Source organism: Arabidopsis lyrata (genome assembly GCF_000004255.2).
Source record: "Arabidopsis lyrata subsp. lyrata unplaced genomic scaffold ARALYscaffold_7, whole genome shotgun sequence".
NCBI lineage: Eukaryota > Viridiplantae > Streptophyta > Magnoliopsida > Brassicales > Brassicaceae > Arabidopsis > Arabidopsis lyrata.
Window position 1 is genome coordinate 24,390,962 of NW_003302549.1, and position 23,639 is coordinate 24,414,600.

At 35.2% G+C, this 23,639-nt stretch overlaps 4 protein-coding genes and 1 long non-coding RNA gene across 19 annotated transcripts; 2 read left to right on the plus strand and 3 right to left on the minus strand.

The window, feature by feature from the left end:
• LOC110226926 lies at window positions 1-5,249 on the plus strand. 10 transcript variants are annotated; one of them, XR_002330813.1, is made up of 14 exons: window positions 5-607; window positions 698-776; window positions 847-988; window positions 1,063-1,182; window positions 1,292-1,439; window positions 1,574-1,679; window positions 1,757-2,004; window positions 2,099-2,191; window positions 2,510-2,573; window positions 2,675-2,857; window positions 2,939-3,037; window positions 3,113-3,920; window positions 4,005-4,312; window positions 4,676-5,249. It is a non-coding gene; the product is annotated as an uncharacterized LOC110226926 (long non-coding RNA). The 10 variants fall into 10 exon arrangements; XR_002330812.1 differs by having other exon boundaries at window positions 1-607; window positions 3,113-3,797; window positions 4,005-5,249; XR_002330811.1 differs by having other exon boundaries at window positions 2-607; window positions 3,113-3,780; window positions 4,005-5,249.
• Window positions 5,250-8,670: 3,421 nt separating this feature from the next.
• Window positions 8,671-15,798, plus strand: LOC9306939 (nuclear transcription factor Y subunit C-10). Of its 5 annotated transcripts, none has more exons than XR_002330136.1 (8): window positions 8,671-9,089; window positions 9,996-10,142; window positions 10,276-10,339; window positions 13,048-13,367; window positions 13,496-13,566; window positions 13,788-13,994; window positions 14,104-14,366; window positions 14,666-15,798. XR_002330136.1 is itself a non-coding variant. In XM_021016474.1 (8 exons), exons 5-8 carry the CDS (start codon window positions 13,543-13,545, stop codon window positions 14,403-14,405), a joined length of 441 nt encoding a protein of 146 aa, XP_020872133.1. In that variant the 5' UTR covers window positions 8,676-9,089; window positions 9,996-10,142; window positions 10,276-10,339; window positions 13,048-13,367; window positions 13,496-13,542; the 3' UTR covers window positions 14,406-14,497. The 5 variants fall into 5 exon arrangements, 4 of the variants coding, with proteins under 4 accessions (XP_020872133.1, XP_020872129.1, XP_020872131.1 ...); XM_021016474.1 differs by lacking the exon at window positions 14,666-15,798 and having other exon boundaries at window positions 8,676-9,089; window positions 14,104-14,202; window positions 14,295-14,497; XM_021016471.1 differs by having other exon boundaries at window positions 8,683-9,089; window positions 13,048-13,566; window positions 14,104-14,202; window positions 14,295-14,366.
• Window positions 15,799-15,893: 95 nt separating this feature from the next.
• On the minus strand, window positions 15,894-17,405 carry LOC9304878 (histone chaperone ASF1B). The gene is made up of 3 exons (XM_021016469.1): window positions 17,016-17,405; window positions 16,474-16,589; window positions 15,894-16,403 (listed from the first exon to the last, which is right to left on the minus strand). Exons 1-3 carry the CDS (start codon window positions 17,122-17,124, stop codon window positions 16,047-16,049), a joined length of 582 nt encoding a protein of 193 aa, XP_020872128.1. The 5' UTR covers window positions 17,125-17,405; the 3' UTR covers window positions 15,894-16,046.
• Window positions 17,406-19,433: 2,028 nt separating this feature from the next.
• LOC9306941 (glutathione S-transferase T2) lies at window positions 19,434-20,842 on the minus strand. The gene is made up of 2 exons (XM_021019999.1): window positions 19,824-20,842; window positions 19,434-19,745 (listed from the first exon to the last, which is right to left on the minus strand). Exon 1 carries the CDS (start codon window positions 20,700-20,702, stop codon window positions 19,824-19,826), a length of 879 nt encoding a protein of 292 aa, XP_020875658.1. The 5' UTR covers window positions 20,703-20,842; the 3' UTR covers window positions 19,434-19,745.
• A 23-nt stretch (window positions 20,843-20,865) lies between these two features.
• Window positions 20,866-22,498, minus strand: LOC9306942 (nucleolin 1). 2 transcript variants are annotated; one of them, XM_021020001.1, is made up of 5 exons: window positions 22,201-22,498; window positions 21,734-21,894; window positions 21,515-21,647; window positions 21,335-21,391; window positions 20,866-21,226 (listed from the first exon to the last, which is right to left on the minus strand). In XM_021020001.1, exons 2-5 carry the CDS (start codon window positions 21,739-21,741, stop codon window positions 21,164-21,166), a joined length of 261 nt encoding a protein of 86 aa, XP_020875660.1. In that variant the 5' UTR covers window positions 21,742-21,894; window positions 22,201-22,498; the 3' UTR covers window positions 20,866-21,163. The 2 variants fall into 2 exon arrangements, with proteins under 2 accessions (XP_020875660.1, XP_020875659.1); XM_021020000.1 differs by having other exon boundaries at window positions 20,867-21,226; window positions 21,335-21,394.
• Between the last annotated feature and the right edge of the window lie 1,141 nt (window positions 22,499-23,639).

Consider the following 23,639-nt stretch of genomic DNA (forward strand, 5'->3'; position numbering starts at 1 on the left):
GACACCGTTTATGTCTTTGTTAGCTAAAGACTCCAAGAGAGACTTTGCAGCTTCTTCTTCATGTCCGATCTCGGCTATTGTCTGATTCTCCTCATGTCCAATCCGATCTGTAGTGTTGTTCTGTCTAATATCCCCCCCTCAAACTCTGTGTGGGTGGAACATCAACACCGAGTTTGTATCGGAGAGAACAGAAGGGTCCTGCTGGTAAGGACTTCGTGAAGATGTCAGCAACCTGTTGGTGACTTGGTATGTGCTTCACAATCAAGGCCCCGAGAGCTACTCTTTCGCGGACATAGTGATAATGAAGCTGAAAGTGCTTACTTCGCTTGTGAAAGGCGGGATTTGCAGCAAGATAGACGGCGGACAAATTGTCACAGTAGATCTCTGGAGTTTCAAGAAGTGGTATTCCTAATTCCTTGAGAACAGAGCCCAACAAGGTTATATCCGAGGCGGTGTCAGATAAGGTTTGATACTCAGCCTCTGTAGATCTCTTCAACATCGACTGTTGTTTTTGAGAGGACCAAGAGATGATATTACTGCCCAGGAAGGTACAATAGCCTCCAGTAGATCTGCGTGTTCCTTGACAACCTCCGTAATCACTGTCGTAGTAAGCTCTCATTCTGCAATCTGTATACTTGTTAAATGAAATCCCCATGGTTAATGTTCCCTTGATGTAACACAGAATTCTCTTGAGCAGGTTAAAGTCAGAGACTGTTGGCGCATGCATTTTCTGACACACATAGTGGACAGAAAACTAAATATCTGGTCTTGTCAAGGTAAGGTATTGAAGTTTACCTGCTAAACTTCTGAAATAGGTTGGATTATCAAACAGCTCTTGTTGTGCAGGGACCATATGCAACTGTAAAGGCATAGGAGTCGGCATTGGAGCACAATCACTCATTGCAGCTACAGCAAGGAGATCTTCTGCGTATTTTTGTTGTGAGAGGAATAGTCCATCAAAGTGAAACTGTACTTGTATACCCAAAAAGTAATGCAATCTTCCCATATCTTTCATTCTGAATTCATTATTTAAATTCTCCAATAATGAAGCTAACACTTCAGAATTGTTTCCAATGATGAGCATGTCATCCACATAGAGAAGTAGCAGAATGATATTCTTGTTCTTGATGTACACAAACAAAGAAGGATCAGGTTTGCTGCACCAAAACCAAACTGAATAAGGTAAGTACTGAACTTATCAAACCAAGCCCTTGGGGATTCTTTTAACCATATATAGACTTGTGTAAATGACAGACATGATCCGGTTTTGATGGATCTATGAATCCTGCAGGCTGCATCATATACACCGTTTCAGTAAGATCTCCATGGAGAAAGGTGTTCTTGACGTCCATTTGTTTGATGTCCCAGTCCATGATAGTGGCAAGATGAAGAACTGATCTCACAGTTGGAGTTCTCACCACTGGATTGTATGTTTCCAGGTAATCGATTCCTTCTTCTTGATTATATCCCTTGGCAACAAGTCTAGCTTTTAACTTGTCAAGGGTTCTATCAGCGTTAAGCTTAGTTCTGAATACCCATTTACTGCGTAACACATGCATACCCGGTGTATAAGGTACCAATGTCCAGGTGTGAGCTTTAGTGCAATTCTCCATCTATTCTCCCATTGCACCAGTCCATCCTGGATCTTTTAATGCTGTAGTGACTGTTTTGGGTTCAGGGTAAGATACTCTTTTAGTATGCAAAACATATCTTGGGTTAGGTTTTCTTATCCCATTCTTTGATCTTGTTGTCATAGGATGTGTTGGTTGTGAAGACTGAGAAGGCTGACTCTGATCTGTAGTGGATTGTAGTTGCACTGTAGGAGGCTGAAAAACTGACTCTGATGGGGCTCTAGAAGTATTTGTTCTTTGAGAAGCAGAAGTAGAGTTGTTGCCTATAGGAATAGGGTCAAAGCCTGTCGTACACCTAGTACTCTCTTCTGTTCTCATTGAACTCATACCAGGAGACAACTGAAGAACTACTGCTTTAAGTTGTGCAGCAGTGGTAGATATCTGACTTTCTTTATCTTCCATTCTCGTTTCTTCTGACTTTGAGTAGCTTCTTAACCAGGCTGACATTAATGGTGTAACTCTATTAGGTTATAGATAAAGATAGGCAACAGTTGCAAAGGGAAATGTCGACTCATCAAAGATAACATGACGGCTGATATACACTCTCCCTGTTATTGGAAGTAAGCACATGTATCCCTTATACTTATCATTGTAGCCTAGGAAAACACACTTGAGTGATCTTGGATAAAACTTGGTATTTGCATAGTCCCTTAATGTAGGATAGCAAGCACACCCAAAAACCCTTAGAGAAGTATAATCATGAGGCTTACCCATTAGAACTTCATATGGACTGCATTTCCTATCAAAGACAGAACTTGGTAGAAGATTGATTAGGAAGTTTGTAGTATAGAATGCCTCAACCCAATACTTCTGTGGCATTCGGCTTTGGAACATCATTGACAGACCTAGTTCAACAATGTGTCTGTGTTTTCTTTCAGCTAGACCATTCTGTTGAGGTGTGTAGGGGCATGACATAAGTTGTTGTATGCCATGTTTCTGTAGGTGAGTTAAGAAGTCTTTACTAATAAACTCTCCTCCACCATCACATTGAAAAGTTCCTATTTTCTGTTGAAATTGATTCTCAACCATTGCTTGAAACACAGGAAATATTGAAGCAAAATCTGATTTCATCTTGAGAGGATATAACCAACTGAAGCGAGAGTAATTGTCAATGAGAACGACATAATAACGAAATCCTTGAACTGACATTATTGGTGAAGGACCCCAAAGATCACAATGGATTCTTTCTAAAGGTCTAGCAGCTACAAAGGAAGAAGCAGAAAAAGGTAATCTAATACTCTTCCCAAGTTGACAAGCTTCACATATCATCTTGGTACTCTTATTGATGGAGATAGCTTTGGATGTAGACAGTTGTTGAAGAATCTGAGCATGTGGATGTCCAAGTCTTCTATGCCAGACAGCATCACTTGCAGCTTGTTGTCTTGAGAAGTAGTAGACTTGTAAAGGTGAGTGATTCTTCAACATGTACAATCCCGTATTGTGATGTCCCATTGTTAACAACCTCTTTGTTGCCTTATCAGTAATGCGAACAGTATCACAGTCAAATTCAACACAGCAGGGATAGTTTGATGTGAGCTTAGAAACAGAAATCAAGGATTTTGCAATGTCAGGGCAAACAAGAACATTAGTTAAAGGAAGAGTACCTGAGGTTTATGGTAGACTGGTGGAACCAGTATGTGTGATTGGAAGAAACTCCCCATTGCCTACCATTACTGCATCAGATCCTGAGTATGGCTGTGACTGCTGAAGTCTGTTGGCTGAGTTTGTCACATGAGCTGTTGCTGCAGAGTCTGTGAACCAGTCATGACTAGGAGATTCAGTAACCTCTGTAATCCTCAGAGCAGCTAGAGCGCTTGGAAGTTCTTCATATTGATAGCTGTTGTTGAACCGATGCCAGCATTTTAGAGTAGGATGGCCTGGTTTACCACATATCTGGCATGTAATCTTGTCACCAATGTAAGAGCCTGAAGCATAGAGCCTTGAGAGATTTGTTGGTGAAATCTGCGTCCTTTTGTAGAGTAAGAACCACTGCCTCGACCTCTGTTGTTACCAGACCTACCATTGCCACAACCTCTACTGCTATAGTAGTGTGACCCATTTGAGGTGGTGATATTGAAAGCCAAGGGTGGAGAAACTTCACTACCCACATTGTAACTAGCAAGCCTATCAGCAAATCCAGTCAATCTAGGTATGATAGACTCAAAGGTAGGTGGAGGCTGTAAATCCATAGATCCTTCTATAGAGGTTTTTATTGGTTCATAATCCCTACCTAGACCATGTAGAGCAGCAAAAATCTTCATTTTCTCACTAACTGGACTACCAATAGAAGTGAGTTGTTCACAGATTCTCCTCTCTAACATAATTTTCCATAGATCTATCTGATTTCTCTATGGTTTGCATTTTTCTTTGCAGTTCAAAGAGACGTGAAGAGGATACCTTGTTGAAATACTGAGCCAAGGCAGTCCAAACTTCTTGAGCAGTAGTGGTATGAACAATTTCTCGAAGGATATCTTCAGATAATGACCCGAGCAACCAAGCTCTCACCACCTGATCTGACCGCATCCACTGTTGATAAGCAAGATTCTGAGCTACTTTAGTAAGACCATCGATATGTGTGAGAGTGTTGATAGCTACAGGAGGTTGAATGGCTCCATTGACAAACCCTAGAAGGTTTTGTCCAGAAAGAAATTAAAGGACTCAAATTGTGTCTTCCAAAGAAGGTAATTTCTCTCAGTAAGTGGAACAGTAACACAATTGGAAATGTGAATGACATGATGTGAATAGAGCTGGAAATTGAGGAATCCATGGCTCTGATACCATGAAAGTAGGAGTGCTCAAAGGCTAAATGTGAAGAAGATAAGTTTCATTTCCTTTTATTTCTCCTTAAGGTTTTAAGGTTACATCATGTTTTCCTTATATAGAAGGACACTATGTCAGAGACACTAGGGTTTACACTGACATGTGTCAGGTCTCAATTGATCCAAGACAGTCAAACCGGTTTCTTAAAACCACTGGATGTTTACCACCACAGCTCTCTGTTTTATTTGCTTGATCTGATCTTTTGGCTTTGTCTTCTTTTGCAGGTGGAGATGACCGTTGGAGGTGTGAGTTGTCTTGGGCTGATTCCTTATTCGGCTTCACTTGTGTCTGGCCCATTTGCATAATGTCGTCTGCTCATGTTGGGCCAACGACACCGTTTCTGTCTCTGTTAGCTGAAGACTCCAAGAGAGACTTTGCAGCTTCTTCTTCATGTCCGATCTCGGCTATTGTCTGATTCTCCTCATGTCCAATCCGATATGTAGTGTTGTTCTGTCTAATATAGTGGAAGGCACTTGTATCTCTTTGGAAACAAGATAGACCTAAATTGCGTGTCTAGAGGAGGAGCACACTAATGATGTTCTCGCAGAGTGTTACGGTCTCTATCCCAAACATGATGCTTCACCATGCATAGGATGGACTTGTATGATGAAACTCTCCACTCTAAAGAGACATTATGGTTCTTGAAAAAATCTCCATGTCTATTTTGCTAGTAGTAGAGTTAATTCTTTGGCAATGTTGTGAGAATTTCTAGAATTCTGAATGCTTAATGCTTGCTTGTATTGAAAACTTGATCTATCAAAATATAAAGTTTATAATGTGGAAAGTTATTTATTGGTATTAACCCTCAATGCTTGGAGGCAGACTCAATCATACTCTCGCCAGACCATCTAGACCGGTGATATACATGAGGCCTCCATGGGTTCGGAAGTTCTGAAAGATCTGATTGACCTTATTTCTTTTGAACCATGCCCTATTAGCCATCAGGTTAGATTTCTTCCACTTTTCAACTTACCTAGTGAAAGAAAAAAAGTTCAACCAAAATTTGTTGAAAAGTGATTCAAATAGGGGAGTTAAGTGTGTTTGAACCAAAACAATAGAGGGAGAGTAATTAAAATTCATGTAATACATATTAAATACAGATTTGCACTTTTGGTTTCTAATTAATTTGGGGGTTTCAATTTCTGTTTAATTGTAGGACATAATGAGTCTATGGGACTAATGAGTGCAATTACATTTTCTTTCTATAAATTCATGTAATATCTTTCGTATAAATTGTCAGAGACAATCATAGAATACAGTATCATTCAGTAAAAATGTTTTTGTTTTATGTTCAACTTCGATGTTTGACACATTTGTTATAATAACAGTGTGGTATCACACTTCTGCTCTACCATCTTTGTTTCTAACAAAATATGTTATGTTTTTCTTAACATAACATATTTCATTGAACTATTCTATTTTGTTTAGGGTGTGCCACAACATACAATGCCTGATATAAATCCTCGGAATCACACCTTAAATTTATGCTTCTCGGTTCAAGGCATACGACTTGAATAGTTTGATGAGCGAAGGTAGAGATGGAGATGGAAGTTTTGATGATTGGGTCACATAATCAACACACGAACCAAAATGTTTGAGTCTCACAAACACACTAGGAACGTAATCAAACAAAACTAAGGAATCACACCAATAGACTTAATTGACAAGAACACAAAAGACGACAAGCTTTCAAAGAAAACACCAAAGGTTTATTCAAAGTGTAAAGATAATTTGCCGTAAAATACATGCATGGCGAGTGGAAAATATAACATAGTATTAACTTTAAATGCAAAAGACTGATCACTTTCCTTTTATAAGCCTAATTAGTGAATTGCTTATCTTATTTTGACTAATGAGAGAGAGACTAATGTTCAATGTGATTGCATACAACATCACTTCAAAGTGTAAAGATAACTTGTCGTAGAATACACGCATAATTCGCGGGATTTTACCTAGTATAAGCTTAAAAATAAATAAAAATGCATTTTTCTTTTAAAATCTAAATAAGGTGTTTCTTAGTTTATTTTTTGACTTATGTGTTTGCATACAATATCACTTCAAAATCCTTTATATTATAAATCACAAGTCACCTTACCAATAGAAATGTGCCACATGGATTTTGTTCTAAGAAAATTTAACTAAAAAAAAAAGAACAAAAAATACACGATGCAAAGAGTTGGCAACTTCTTTTTAAAAAGTTAAAAAAAAAAATCAATTTTGTATAAATTTTTAAAATCGAATTTTATCAGATATTATTTAGCAAAAAAAAAAAAAAGAAAATGTATAGGTTTTATCTTCGGTAACCGTTTACCCACGTCTCCACTATCCAACTCTACTTTTGCGGTTTCGCAAGAGAATCCAGACATGGCTAAATTTATAAAAGGGGTTCATGCAAAAGTAATATTTTCTTTCAATTGAAACCACTATTTCGCTTGCATCTCTCGATTTATGGTAGATATTATGAACACTTATTTTCTTCACACTCTAAACTTATTAGTCTAAGTATCTCTTTCTCGAGTCTCGATCTCACTTCGTCATTTTCGTTTCTCATCGTTTCAGGTATCACATGATGACTCTTTTCTAAATTTACACATAGTAGATGCAGAAGATGTTTCTCTTGAGATCGTGTATTTTTTGTATATATAAGCAGTGTCGTGCCAAGGTCAATAGAGGTTTAAGGCAAATGCTAAAAATGTGGCCTAATATATTCTATTTTTGAGAATTTTTTTTAAAAAATGTAAAAAGAAAAGAAAATTTTGCTCAATTTTAAAAAGTATCATAAATAAACAAGATTTAATAGTTAAATGAAGAGGAAAAATAAACAAAATTTTCAGAAATGTTAATGATATGAGTTTTTTCCAAAAGAAGAGCCCTAAAACACTATATAAAAATAAGTGTTTTGCCTAATTTAGAAAAAAATGTGGCCTTTTATTTACTTTTTTTTTTTGTGGCTTAAGGCAAATGCCTTTTCTGTTATACATGAAGCATGACACTGTATATAAGCATAGTCCAGCTTCACGAGCAAACCCTTTCAAGTTGCTGCAAAATAGGAAATATGTTTTCAACATAAAAATAACTTTAGAGTCTCAAAATTTAAATGCTTATATTAGAAACTTATTGTGTCTCGTCAAAGATAACAATCACATCTCTCAAATCAGTATTGATACTTTCACGCGTGGTTGGACTAACAATGCACGCGTATGGACAGAAAATGACGTTTGCTTCCTTGGATAGTTCCCACATATAAAAGTATGTACAACCTACAGTAAATGAAAGAATCAAAGTGATTTGATACACGCTGCAGGATCAACACGACTTACTATAACATGAATGTATCACTAACCTGAAATATTACGAGATTGGTTAACAACAAAAGCATGTAGAGTTGTTATGTAAAATGCATGAAAAACCTACAAAACAAAATTTCTATAAGTAATGATTTCAATTTCAAACTAGATTTCTACTACACATACGTGATGTATATTTATGAATTTGGTGTGAAACGTTTTTTTGGGGGATGTCAAATTTCTTGAAGAAAACTTTCTTTCATAAGTTTTTGCTTGTGTTAAGCACTTCATTTGTATCCATAAGCATACGGATGACTACATATAACAACTTTTAATTCTCTTTTCTCTCTCATTAGGAATAGCAGCGGAGGAAAAAAAAAAAACAAAGGCGACAATAAACATGACACATGAAGACGTATAGTAGGAACTAATGCAATTATGGGCTTATGGCAGTTCTAAACCAAGTATGTTATTTTTTGAACATTTCTTTATTTTCCCTCAAATCATTTTATGAAATAATATATGTATATTGAAACTCTCATAAAATCCATTTTTCTTAATTTTCATTTAATTCAATTGAAATTAAAGGATTTCAAAACCCAAAAACATCAGTCAGTTTCAATGATTGAATTAAATTTCAAACCCAACAATTTTTTTTGTTCAGATTGAATTTAATTTATTCTTCTCAGATCGGGATTGTAATCCAAATGTAAAATAGAGAAAAATATTTTATACTCATGTTTTAAGAAAAAGAAATTATAACCAAATCAATTTAGTTTTGTTAGTTTTTAACAACTTTTCTTTTATTAACCACATCAAATATTATAATAAGTAAAATTACTTAATACATTTTTTATTTTAGTTACATTGTTTGTTTTGTTTAAACTATTTTCAAAAGTATTTTAATCAATCAAAAACTTAGTCACCCGTACTTAAATTCCTTAGTCACCCGTATTTACCCATGTATTTTTCTTTTACGTACGGGTTGACACTCTAGTGTAAAAATAATTTGTGGAAATTTACCTAATATAAATTTTAAAAGTAAAAGATTCATTTCTATTTATTAGAAGCCTAATTAAAGGATTTCTTACCCTCTTTTGACTAATAAAGAGAGACTACTAATGTTCACACAAATATTTAAGAGTCAAAACAAATCTATCTCTTTCTCCCTCTCAACAAGAGTTTGTGACTTTGACCCCTCTTCCTGGTTCCGATATTTCTTCTCTTTCTCTCTATGAACATGATGTATATCAATTACTTTGAGATCAAGTAGTGGCAAGTGCCATGGCCCATGAGGACACTTTTCACCAAACTAGTGTGGGTGAATCATCCAGGAGAAATTCGGAAAAGGGTAAGTGATTCGGATTCAATAATTGATAAGAATTTAGGAATAAATTACTTGATTCTCTTCTATTTTGGGATTTTAACTATTTGGTATTGTTGCTTGCAATTGATTACTTGATAAGATCTGTCATGCTCTTTATCCACTTGTTTCAAAACTAGGTGCTTGAGTTTGTATAAATTTGTTGTTCTTCTCTTTAATTTTTTGTTTGAGATGAGATCTGTTTTATGTGAGCAGTAAGACAAATAGAAGAGGATATTAGTTCATGGATCTGTCCTTTATGCACTATTGGTTTTATTTGTCTGAAAGTTTTGAAATTTGGAAACCATTTACTGTGATTCTAGTTTCTCTACATGTTTAAAAGTTATCTCTTGTCAAAAATCCATTAACACTAAGTTATTCATTGCTCTTTCTCAATTTATTTCAAACTAGGTGCTTGATTTTATATCAATTCATGTTTACTTTTTGTTTTTTTTAAAAGATAAAAGTCCATGTTCCATTTGATTTGGTTTGCCAATGCAATTCCCTCAGTATTTTATGTGGGCAGTTTAATAGGGTGTGTCCTTTATGTGATATTTGTTTTATTTTTCTAAAAGTATGGAACTTTGAAAACCATTTATATAACATTAGGGAGTATTGAGTCTTAAAATATCACTCCACATAGGTGTCACGTAAACTATCGCATGGGGTTTAGGGTTAGCTACTGCATTAATATAGCATGGTCAATGTGTGAGAGTGAATTGGAGGAGATCATATACTTGTTTTTGTTACTGGGAAATGGTAGACTTCCCATATATATTCAATTGTTTTTTTTTTTTGGCTACCTCGGTAAGACGGTAATGTGTTTCAGCAAGCTAACTTTCAATCTCTTGCCCTATTAACAGTTCCTAAAATTTGCATGCTTTGTTTTTATAGGAGGTGGTTTAAAATTTTGGCGAAATTTGGAGATACAAAAAATAAGAACTCGGATTCCTAAGGAGCAGATTTAAACTGATGAGCAACTTGACATGGATGGATGTTCTGGTGGTGAAAATCTAGATGATGAAGGAGAGGCTTTATCAGGTATGAAAGCAATATCCTTTGAGTATTGTTAGCAATAGAAGAATAGAACTTTCTTTTACAAGGTATCAATTGTTCGGGATTAATGTTACTTTTGTTGTCATGTGTAACTCTTTTCCCTCGTACACGTTTATAGTTGTTCTCCATTGGGACGAGGGAATATGATCAAAGGCAAGTCACCATTAGGATTAACGCATCAGGTATGTCAATACAAGTTTCCAACATAATAAATTGTTTTGTGATTCATGTGAACATATATAATAATCCTTGGCTTTATATGTTTAACATAACTAGTCTAGGTGATCTATATTTTGATATATTATTTAAGGAACTACTGAACATTGATTTTTTTAGTAAAATCGTTGACTAAATTCTCAACTTGTCTTGATATACAATAACACATGAGGATCTCATGGCATGTGCATTAGGCTTGTGAGGTTTCATCCTCATGTAAGATTCTTCCATAGATTGATATGAGTTCATGAAGATTAGATTGCCACATTCATGAAAGTTGCAAACAGTTCATTGAAAACTACTTAGTTTGTGGTGAACTTTAACAGTTTACTTGGAGATATATAGTTAAATGTATATTAAAAACATACACTTATTCATAAAACTAGTTATGGCTTAATGACCAAAAAAAATTAGTTGAGGCCACAAGAGTTAAATTATACATATAACTATATAAAGGATTTTAAAAAAAATTTAGAGGTAAAATCTACACATTTCTTCTCCTGTCTTTCAACTTAGTTTCTCTTCCAAAACAGCTTCCACCAAGACAATTTTCACTGCACAACAAAGCCATAATTACAATCCATGGCAGAAACATCAAATTTTAAGCTACAAAACAAACAAATGTTTTTTTAGCTTGATGTTTTTGAAATTCAAACGATTAGTAGTTCATAAAAGCTTTCGTAAAGAAGTCTCAAGCCTAACAAAAGTATTTAGAAACCTTCAAGGAACCAAAATATAGTTGAAAAATGACTAATGTCTAAATGTATTCATGCATGTGTACACCTTAACACAATGCTATAATGCTATTGTTGTTGTGCATATAGCGGTTTAAAGAAATCTACCTGGTAGTTAGGGTCGAGCTAAAACTCTCCAATGTCGACAAAATGCTCAGTGGTTAGATAATAAAGGCATTACTGAAAATGCATCAAACAAACAAGATATTTAATTAAGCTAAATCTGATCTACATCAATCAGAGTTTTCATTTCCGGCACGTTCACATTAGCAGATGTAAACATTTGCTGATGCACTACATCATGTGGTACACCCTAAACAAAACAAAACAATTTAAGCAAATATATTATCATCTTAACATGAATAATGTAGCTTAAACATAACATGAACATATATTTTGATCATCGAGAAATCTACATGATGGGTGATGAAGTGTCATTCAAAAGAATCATGATCACCCAGTTCATCATAAATAAAAGATTTTTTAAAGGCCTTGTATATATCACAATTCTGGATGGTATTGTGAGAGCATGATTGAGTTTGGCTGGACGCACAGAGAGTTACCTCCTCAATGAATATCTCACAAGCTTTGGCCAAATGACATGGACTATCCAAGCTGACCATCTGAAAAAATGCCATTTATTTCACACAACAACAAGTTCTTAATAAAATCAACAAAAATAACATATTGTTATTTGTCACCCCTATTACATGATTAGTTCAACGGTGAAATCGTTAACATGTAACAGATTCTAAATCTAAGAAAACAACGATTTTATCAGAATGAAAATTTCAAAAAAAATCCAGCCACAATCAATAAAAATCAAAAGATTATCCAAAAAGACAATTTCTTTTATTGTTTAAACCTTGAAATGAGGAGTGAATTTCATAACGCTTTTTTTTCCTAGCCAGAGGTAAATCAATCTTGTCATGTAACCCTATCATTCACCAAAATAAGTTAGAGAGTTAGGTAAGGGTAAGCGGGTAATTGTTTTTTGAAATCTAGTTAGTTTATCTACTTTTGTTTTCCCTCTAAAATGGAATTGTGGTGAGCCCGAAACATCTCTAGATCTTAGTTTAGTAGATGTCTCTGCTCATCAAAAAGATGAAGAAATGTCAGTCTAGATCATCATACCAAATGGTGAAAGACACGAGAAACAAAGAGACTTCAAGAAAAGACGGAGAAAAATGACTGTCGGGTTTACTTCCCGGTTCGTAGGACAGACTAGCCTTCTTGATATCATGTATTTGCCTAACACTATGCACATAAGGCTCGCTAGGTTTCATCATTATACAATATTCTTCAATAGATGGATTTGGATTTACGCTTGATGATGCAACGGTCGGTCTCATCATGTTATAGTTCAAAACAGATAATCAAAATCGGAAACGATAAAGATAATGAAGAGAGCTTTTTTGAAAAGCAAGTATATATATCGAGCTTGATCCGTAACAAACAATAATTATCATTTAAGAGACTACCTATATAACTGGATTCTTTACCTTATTGAGAATCCTAAAGAGGAAAAACAATTAACTGTGAAATTAAGTTTACAAATTGGAAAATGTATACCTATTTGGGCTCTTGAGGCTTGAATAAGAGATAACCAGTCGCACGTGTTTTCGGTGAAAGCCACGCGCCACGACTATTGGTTATCATGTTTTTTGTACGTGGCGCGTGGCTTTTAGTGACTACGTCCATAAGTAGTTATTCTTTATTCAAGCCTCACCATTACATTTACCAAAGTTGTAGAATTAATGTCACAATTAATTGTTTTCCTTCTTTAAGATTTTCGATTAGGTAGTAAATCTAGTTATATTGGTAGTATCTTAAATGATAATTATTGTTTGTTATGGCTCTAGATCATATATATACATGCTTTTCACAAACATCTTCTTCAACATCTTCATCATTTTTGATTTTGATTATTTGTTTTGAAGTATGGTGAGACCGATCGTTGCAACATCAAGTGTAAATCCAAATCCAACTGTGGAAGAATCTTTTGTGATGATGGAACCTAGCGAGCATTATGTGAATAGTGTTAGGCAAATACATGATCAAAGCTGGCTTGTATGTACTACGGACCAAGAGGTACATTCATCTAGTCATCTTTCTCCTTCTTTGCTTGAAGTCGTTTTGTTTCTCGTTTTTAACGTTTTCGTCTGATGATCTGGACTGGCATTGTTACATCTTTTTGATGAGCAGAGACATCTACTAAACCAAGATCTGGTGAAGTTTTGGGTTCACCACAATTCCATAGGTATTTCATTTCAATATTGTTAACAACATCAAAACAAGAAAAAAAGTAGATAAAATAATTAGATTTCAAATATTTTTTTCCCGCTTATACCCTTACCTAATTCTCTAACTTGTTTTGGTGAATGATAGGATTACATGAAAAGCTTGATTTACCTCTGGCTAGGATAAAAAAAGTTATGAAGTCCGATCCTCAAGTCAAGGTTTAAAAAATATCAAAATTGTCTCCTTCGATAATCATTTGATTTTTGTTGATTGTGCCTGGATTTTTGGAATTTCTATTATGGTAAAATTGTTGTTTTCTTAGATCTAAATTTTTATTGTTAATGATTTTACCGTTCAGCTGATCATTTAATAGGGGTGACAAATAATAATATGTTATTGTTGTTGATTTTATTGAGTGAGATAAATGTCAATCTTTCAGATGGTTAGCTCGGATAGTCATGTTCTCTTGGCTAAAGCTTGTGATATATTCATTGAGGAGGTAACCCTCCGTGCTTGGAGGCATACTCAATCATGCTCTCGCAACACCATCCAGAGTTGTGATATATACAAGGCCTTAAAACAATCGGTTATTTATGATGAACTGAATGATCTTGTTTCTTTTGGACAACGCTCTGTCACCCATCAGGTTAGATTTCTAGATAAAATCAAAAAAAAAAATTGTTCATGTTATGTTTAGGATATGTTATTCATGTTAAGATGATATTGTACTTGCTTAAATTGTTCTGTTTGTTTAGGGTGTGCCACAAGATGTAGTGCAACAACAACTGTTTCCATCTGCTAACGTGAATGTGCCAGAAATGAAAGATCCGATTGATATAGATAAGATTCAGCAGGTATGAGTTTACATTTTGATTGGATTTACTTGAGAAAAAACAGTTTGATGCGATGCTTAATTAGATATCGTGTTCGTTTGTTGCTTTTGAAGCAATGCCTTTACTTTCAAACCACTGAGCATTTTATCGACACTGGAGAGTTTGAGCTCGACCCTAAGTACCATGTAATTTTCTTTGAACCTCTATATGCACAACAACAGTAATATTATAGCATTGTGTTATATTGTACACATGCATATATATATAGATCGACCATTAAGCATTTTTCAACTATACTTTTGGTTCCTTAGCTTGAAGGTTTTTAAAATACTTTTGTTTAGCTTGAGACTTCTCGATGAAAACGTTTCCGAGCTAATAATCGTTCGGATTTTAAAACCATCAAACTAAAACGACATTTGTTTGTTATGTAGCTTAATATTTGATGTCTCTGCCATGGATTGTACTTATGGCTTTGATTGTGCAGTGAGAATTGTCTTGGTGGAAGCTGTTTTCGAAGAGAAACTAAGCTGAAAGACGGAGAAGAAATCTGAAGAACAATTCACCCATAAACCTTGTTTTAAATGTGATGATTGTGAGAAAATTGTTGAAATGTGTAGTTTTTACCTTTAAATTTTTACAACTCCTTATATCTGGCCTAAACGAAAGTTTTATGGGTCATTAAGCCATAACTTATTTTGAGAATATGTGCATCTTTTAATAAATAGCTTGCAATGAACTGCTTGCAACTTTTCATGTAAATGCAATCTAACCTTTATGTTAATTAACTTTTCATCTGATCCGCCACTCTACTAGACCAAAAAGCATATGTGATCAATGTGAAACAAGTTCCAATCAGAAATTGTAAATATTAAAATTTGTGCTTGTCGATGATCAGCCTTGTATATGCGAATATCCAATACTGTAGTATAAGCTTTCTTTACTCGAAAAGACACCGTTTGTATGAATACAAAGATACCATATGCTAACAGACCACTTTTCAAAACAAACAAGGGACATTCGGAAGGAAACCTTCTAGTATCAAAAAGTAATGCAACAAGTAATCAACATAAGTGTGTTTCTGAACTATTTGCATCTATGAAACTATAATAAATCATCAAAATATCAAAAAAAAACCAATGCTAAGACATCAATGGCCAAAAACATTTTTCTAAAGCAACCAAAATCCCACACTTTATATAAATTAATAGCCAAAGAGATACATGATGAGTAAATCTCCAAACAGTACTCCCAAACAACCACACTGAACCAAAACCAGCTAGTTTTAGAAAAGCGTGATCTCCAATATGTATACTATTTGGCATAGAAATCACATGCTGTGAAAGGAATCTCACCAGTACGAATCGGAAGCTATAAAAATCTAATGCAGCCAAAAACATAGCCAAGAATTCGGACCTATGCACTACCCATTTTTTGCGACAAAAAGCTAGACACTTCAACTTCATCAACATATCAGACTTGAGGAGATAAGAGATATGAAGACGTAAACTTACCTTGTAAAGAGGATGCATCGATGAGTTCCATCACGTGATTGCTTCAGCTCCTGTAAGAGTACTGTAATAAATAAGGAGAATCTACATTTCATGGACTATAGGAGAATGATCTGTTGAAGAAGAAGCAAATTAACTTTGGAGTCCAAAGTTTGGACTAGTAAAACAAGAAGAATGGGAACTATGAACTCTGAACATAGCACATGTTGCAAAAAGAACTTAAATTTCTACAAACAATAACACAATTGCAGATAATGTTCTAGATAAAAGAAACAAAATACAAATGCAAGAACTTTCGATTAGTATTGAGATGATAGTTCTAATCCAGTTTCCAGTTAGGTTTGAGTCAAACTAGAATCATGTCTCCTGTAGCTTTTGTGACTGCTCAACCAACACTCGAGCTTCTCCATTCACAACAGAATCATCAAATGGTTCAGCAGGTGGAGGCCCATCACCACCAGCCTGCTCATCCGCAGGATGAAAGTTGACAGGGAACTTAGTGACTCGAGGTTTGTCCGTGAGTATGTTCCTTTGGACTTTATTAATCAAAACCTTGGTAGGAGGCTCTTCCCTGAGTTGTTCATCATCATAGTCATTGTTGACATAATAGCCAACTCTAATAAACTCTTGATCCATGTATGAGCAAGTCAACAATAGCACAGTTACACCAATAATATCTTCCTCACGAATCTTTAACGGATCTGGAGAGTCAGCCTACCATAATTGAATAGAAATCAGAATAAGATTATGCAACAAAACCAACAAAAATGGAGAGATGGTTCACCTGTAACACAAATCGGTAATTCCCAACGTTAACAGGACCAACAAGAACACTTTCCAAAACTTGATCATAGGTTTCATCTTCAGCTGATCCTACGTAGATAAGCTTCCATTCCAAATCTGTACAATAAGCAAAGATACATTATCTCCGACATCGTGCTTACAAGAATGTGATCACGACTAGAAATCACTAAAATTTACAAGCACGGAAACTGAACCAGTGGATAAGCAACATACGAAAACCGATAACTTCCAACAAGTAATGTGTGACATTACAGAGCCACTGAGCCAGAGGTCAAATTCTATTTGAGAGCCAACACATACAAAATCACTATTCACAGTAAACAATCCTCATAGAGCAGAGACGAAGCTACTAAATACCAAAACTATAATGTTGATTAAGAACAATTGCTATAAAGTTGAAATTTTGTTGCATTAATCACATATACCAATCACAGGTTCTTCATTTTTCGATCGATTTCAAAGAATTTAATAACAAAATCGAATCAATTCGAACGATAGAGGAGAAGGGAGAGTAAAAGGTACCGTCTTTGAGAGAAGTCAAGCATTCGTAAGAGATCTCGAACTGGAATGGATTCACGAATGGCGCTGGATTGTCCAAGACGGTGACGTTAGTGATATTGATAGAGCTCATAATGAAAATTGGCAAATCTCAAAGACTCAATTTTAGTTTGAAACCCTAGATTCTCGAAATTTCATCGAAATCTAGAGAGACCCAAAGAAGAGTGAATCTGTACAAAAAGGGAAAAAAATTAGGGTTTTCGATTTTTCTCGGAAAAGAGTCAAATCGCCGGCGCCAGAAGAATGGTTGTCGGTCAGATTTAGAGGGTTTTTTTTTTTTAACCAGTTGCTATAAGGCTAACGACCGGCAATTACCGGTCAATTATTTTGGCGGGAGAGCTTTAAAACCCCAAATTAGAAGAGGGAGAAAAAAGATTGAAATTGAGGCCGTTTTAACCAAATATACTTAGACCATGTATATGGGTGATACTCATATAGTATTATTAGGACTTTTTTAGTATTATTTATCATGTTTGTTTATTGTTTGAGATTTTTTATGATATTTTTACTAAATATGTTTGCATTGGTGAAACCGGTTTAAGTATCATAAAAAAAAAAAATTTGCAAAATCAAAATTTAATATATTAACCATAGGATTACAAAAGGTAATATTACAATAAAAAAAAAACGTAGAATATACTTAAGCAAAATAAAACATAAAATTCAAAAAAACATGATGATAAAAATAATTTAGTCGCTTGTAGTCAATTACCTTGGCCCCATTTTTGCCAAATATGTTCAATCAAATCTTCTTTCAATTGTCGATGTGTTTGTTCATGACGTATTTGAGCTCGATTGGTCATCAAATTGTTCACATTTGTAGCTGTCTCTGTAGAAAAAGAGTTGTCAACTTGAGAAGTCCCGCTTCCTTCGCCTTCTACGAAATCAGATAAATCGAACTGAATATCTTCGTCTCGTTCATCTTCTACAATCATATTGTGCAATATGATACATGCTCTCATTATCTTGCCCATTCGCTCTTTATCCCAAAACAGACCTGGGTTTCGAATAATAGCAAACCGAGCCTGCAAGACTCCTAAAGCACGCTCGACATCTTTTCTCACTGTTTCTTGACAACTAGCAAATAATGATGCTTTCGGTCCTTGTGGGCGGGTAATTGATTGGATGAATGTTGCCCACTTCGGATATATACCATCTGTGAGGTAATAACCAATTTTGTATTGATGTCCATTGACTTCGTACCTGAGTCGTGGAGCTCGACCTTCTAATATATCATCAAACACCGGTGAGCGGTCAAGAACATTTTATCATTACACGTACCTGGAGCCCCAAAAAAAGCATGCCAACTCCATAAATCTTGTGATGCCACGGCCTCTAAAACAATAGTGGGTTTTCCATGTCCGCGTGAATACTGTCCTTTCCAAGCCGTAGGACAATTCTTCCACTCCCAATGCATACAGTCAATGCTTCCTACCATTCCCGGAAATCCGCGTTCCTTTCCAGAATGAAGTAACCGTTCTAGATCCTCACGTGTTGGCCACCTCAAATATTCGTCTTGGAATAAATTTATTATGCCATCTACAAAATTCTCTAGTGATTGGCTCACAGTGGTTGCGCCCATGCGGAGGTATTCGTCCATCGCATCGTTTGCAAGACCATATGTCAAACGCCTAATTGCGGCAGTATATTTCTGTAGGGCAGATAGACCTTGCTTCCCAGTAGCATCGTCCCTTTGTTGGAAATATGGAAATTGAGAAAGACTTTGAACAATACGAAGGAACAACGGCTTCGTCATACAAAATCGTCGTCGGAACATGCGATCATGGTAAACGGGGTCATCCGAAAAGTAATCGTTCCATAATCGAATATTTCCTTCTTCGTGATCTCTCTCTATATTAGCAGCCCTTTTTTTCTTTTTTTCCCCGCTACACGTCTACTGAAATTCTCTAAACCATCTTCAAAACATGTTTCAAACCTCTCCTCCAAAGTGTCATCATCATTAGAATGTGATGCCATTATTATTTACGAAGCAAAACGTACAAGAAATAAAAAGAAATTTTGGTTAGAGAAGGAAAATGATTTGAAAGAGATTTTGGTTAGAGAAGGAAAATGATTTGAAAGAGATTTGGGTTTTGAGAAGGAAAATAATTTAAAAGAGAAATGGGTTTTGAGAAGGAAAACAATTCAAAACAGAATTGAGTTTGAGAAGTAAAACAATTAAAAGAGAATTGTTTTTGAGAAGTTAAACAATTAAAAGAGAATTGGGTTTGAGAAGGAAAAGAATTAAAAGAGTTTTGTGGTTTGTAAATGAAAACAAAGACTTGGTTAGAGAAGAATTGTAATGAAAAATAGGAGAAGAGGAAGAATTGTTTCGAATGGATTTCAATATGAGAAGACAAAGACATTTATATAAGAGAATTGTACCAATAATATATTGTCGACAATACATTGTGCTACTAAAACAAAACAACAAGTGGTTTCTCCACAATACATTGTGCTACTAAGACAAAGACCATAGAAAGTAAAAAAAAGTGGCTTCTGACCACAAAAACATTGCCGACCATATGCCATGTGCTACTAAAAACAAACAAATAGTAGCTCTGTTCTTGGCAGGTACATCCGAATAAAGCAAAAAACAAAGTACATCCGCATAAAGTCACACAACCCTACATTCAAGCAACAGATACTCTCAATCCTTTCCTTGCCGACATCACTAGCTTCCAAGAGGAGGTCCTGCACATAAAAAAGCAAAGAATATCAAATAATAATACATGTTAAGTTAACAAAACAACTTAACTAACAAACACATACCTAAAGACCAGAATATTCATTCTCAAAAACAAACACATTGCTTCCAGACAGATACTCTTGGATAAGAGAGTTCTTAAGTTGAATTTCCAACTCACTCAATCCATCAGACCTTCCAAGAAGGCTGTCAAGTAGCTTCTGCTTGGAGAGTCTCTCTTTGGCAGCCAAATCCTTCTCTTTCACTTCCCACAAAAGCTGAAGTTCAGCAGCAGAACTAGCTTCAGCTCCTCCTTCACTCTTTCCCTTACCTTTGGACTTGGCTAAAGCCTTGGTTGCCTTCACACCTATAGGCCTTTGAAGACTCTCTTCTTCTACAGATGAAAGTTTAGCTTTCTTCTTGGCAGGAAGTTTGGTCTCACACCAATTGCACCATTTCTGATCAGTCTTGAGGATTCTCCAAACATGCTCAAGACTGAATTTGTTTTTTTGATCTTGATGGTAAAGCTTGTAGGCCAGCACGATAATATCATCTTCATTCTCTCCACTGTGAGGAGTCCGAGAGGCAAACTCATAACAGCCTGCAAACTTCATGACAAGCTCATTCATTTTTTGCCATTTTTGCTTACAAGTATTTGGCTCTCGGATGGTGAGCTTAGAGACAGCAGGACATGCAGCATAATATGCTGCAACCCTATCCCAAAAGGCAGCTGATCTCTGCTCATTCCCCACAACATAGTCTTTGGATGTGTTGAGCCAGGCACTTGCAAATGCCTTCTCTTCAGGAACACTCCATCTCACTCTAGACGCCCTAGCTAAGGCTGTGGGTGTTTGGGATTCAGAAAAAGGAGGCTGTGAAGGACTGAGAGGCGTTGGGTTATCTTCTTGGCTAATCAAGAGATTGGTAAAGGACTGAGAGGAGGAAAAGTTTAAGTTGGAAGCCATTTTGTGTTTTAGAAGAGTTTAAGTGGTTTGTTTAGTTCTCATAGAGTCATTATAAAGGAAAAGCCTCAATAAATAACAAACACAATACTAATTCAAGTCACTGAGACACTAGCTATCAACATAACTTTAATTTAGATGGCTAATGTTATTGAACTTTAAGTTTAAGCTCAGTTGCATTTAATATTTTTTTTCTGTTTAAATTCACTCCATCTCATCACCAACGCCACAAATACATTAAACTTCAGAGAAACTATTGTTATAGAGATGACAATAAATTCACTATCTACTTCTTCTGTATTCATTGATTCATTTAAAGACAACTGCATTCTCAACCACATCTATCTAATCTCTATTAAATTAAAGTGGTCAGTTTCTATTTAATTCAATTGTTCCTAATCTCAATTCAATTCAATTTTACACACACATAAATTAACAATTAAAGCAATTTTGGTGTGTACCTTTCACCAACGCATCTTCTCCATAGCAATTGCACCATGAAGACATTCAGTAGTATCTTCACTTTCCTGCAAATATCAACAGACACATGGATGATGTCAATGACTGATATAAAGAAAATACAAAGCTGTTTGAAAAGAATTTTAAGACTATCAAATCAAATATGTTAAGCTAACCTCATCAGAATCTTCATCAGATGAATCTGAACTACTTGCAGCCTTGGTAGCAGCAGCCTTCTATTTAAATTAAACAAATACAACTAGTTTCAGTACTAGTAAAACACATTTCATAAGTGAAATAAGTGATCAACAAGTAGAAAACTTAAGATACTACAAGTACGAGATAAATTTTATCACCCCATCCTCAGAATCATCATCTGAGTCCTCATCAGAGGATGAATCATCTTCAGACGAACTCTCAGACCTTGGCCTTTTTAGCAGCAGCCGCAGCATGCTTCTTGGTTGCAGCCTTCGCTGGAACTTTCTTAGCCTGTCAGATGTATTAAAGCTGATTAGAAATAACTCAATCCATATGCTCAAACCACCAAAAATAAATTAAGACAGTAAAAGTTATACCTTCTCATCTTTCTTAGATTCAGAATCTGATGAATCAGAGCTCTCAACCTTCTTAGTCACCTTCTTCACAGCTTTTTACTTTTGTACAACATCAATCACGTCTTCCTTCTACTTCTTAAGACTCACTTTAGTATCAACATCATCTTCAGGCTCTCTCTTACCTAAAGAGAAGCAGCAAACAAAGTTTTTATCAATAAAACGTTCAATCTCATCATTAAAGGTTCTGAATTCATGATTGAAATATACTACAGAGATAGACAAACAACACCTATCGAATTCTAAGACCTATATTCCCAAACCAATCTTACGGGTTCATGAGACAAACAAATTACACAAATAATCCCATCAGACATATCAGAAGGAGAAACATAGATATAAAAATGTAAACTTTCAAGACCAAACTCGTTATGTAACAGAGAAAGACAGAGACCAAAGCATTTAAGGTAAAAGGGAACCAAAGTTCATACCTTTCAAAGGCTTATTAGTGGCCTTAACAGCAGGAGGAGCGGAGGAGAGGAGAGAAGCACAAATCAAAGCTTGTTAGACCATGGAGGTGAGGAGAAATCGAAAATCGCCCGAGGAAATGTGAAATAGAATCGAGGAGATGAAGCCGAAGAAGTAACGAAGAGGTGAAATAGAATTGAAGAGATGGAGCCGGAGAAGAAACGGAGGGAGCGGAGGCAGGAGATCGGCGGAGGAGAAGAAATCGTTTTCTCCATCGCGTTTCTAGGGTTAGAGAGGAAAGAAGAAGAATGAGATTTTTTTTTTCTTTTTCCTGTTTTTAGAAAAAAACGCGTTTTCGGAACCAATAAGAAGCCTCCACGTCAACGATACTGGGTATCAAAAGTCTCACCCCAGTGATACGGATCAAGCCCAAAAATTGTGTCTGATCCATTAAAAAAATCATATTTGGGCTTATGATACTCTTATTGTTTCACCGATGTCCATGGTCTTAATTGCACTAGTATTAAGGCTCATACAGTAAAAATCATTGTTTAAATTAATAAATAACTATAAATCTATATAAAATAGTACCTTATTTTTGATTTTTTAAATTAATAAATAATTATAAATAAATACAAAAATCACAAATTCATCGTTAATATTTTTTCGCCAAAACAAAATTCCGTCAAAATTTTCCCGCCAAATTATTTTCCTCTCCCACAAAAAAAAATATCGTCAAAATTTTCCCGCAAAAAAAAATTCCGTTCGACTTTTTCCGACAAATAAAATCCAAGAAATTCATGAAGGATTCCACGAAATTTACCAAGGATCGTGAAACCCTTCCTGAATTACGTGGAATCCTTCTTGAAATTCATGAATTCATGAAATCCTTCCTGAATTACGTGAATCCTTCCTGAATTTCGTTGAATCCTTCCTGAATTTTGTGCACTTTTAAGGAATCATTTCCTGAAATTCAAGGAGTCCTTCCTGAATTTCGTGGATTTTTTTTGCGGGAAAATTTTGAAGGTTTTTTTTTTTGCGGAAAAATGTTGAAAATTTTTTTTTGACGGAAAAATATTTTTACGTTGCGGAAATTTTTTGGCGGAAAAAATAAATTTTGGCGAGAAATTTCTAATTTTCCAATTTTGGCTGGAATTTTTCAATTGTAGTGCTATTTTTGGAAGAAAAACTTATTTTAGTGATATTTTTGTCAATCTTCCATTAATTAATTTTCCAACATTACATAATTTGAAATTGATATTACTTACACATATTTTACTTAATTCATTAAAACAAAAATACAAATTAAATTATGTAATTAAGGGATACAAATCTTTACGATTAATTAAATACATATAATCGATTGATAATACATGACTATCTTGTGTTTTAAATCATTAAGTGACAACTTTTGTAGGATTCATTTAAAGTGGACAATACTTAGAAAATCACCGCTGGATCT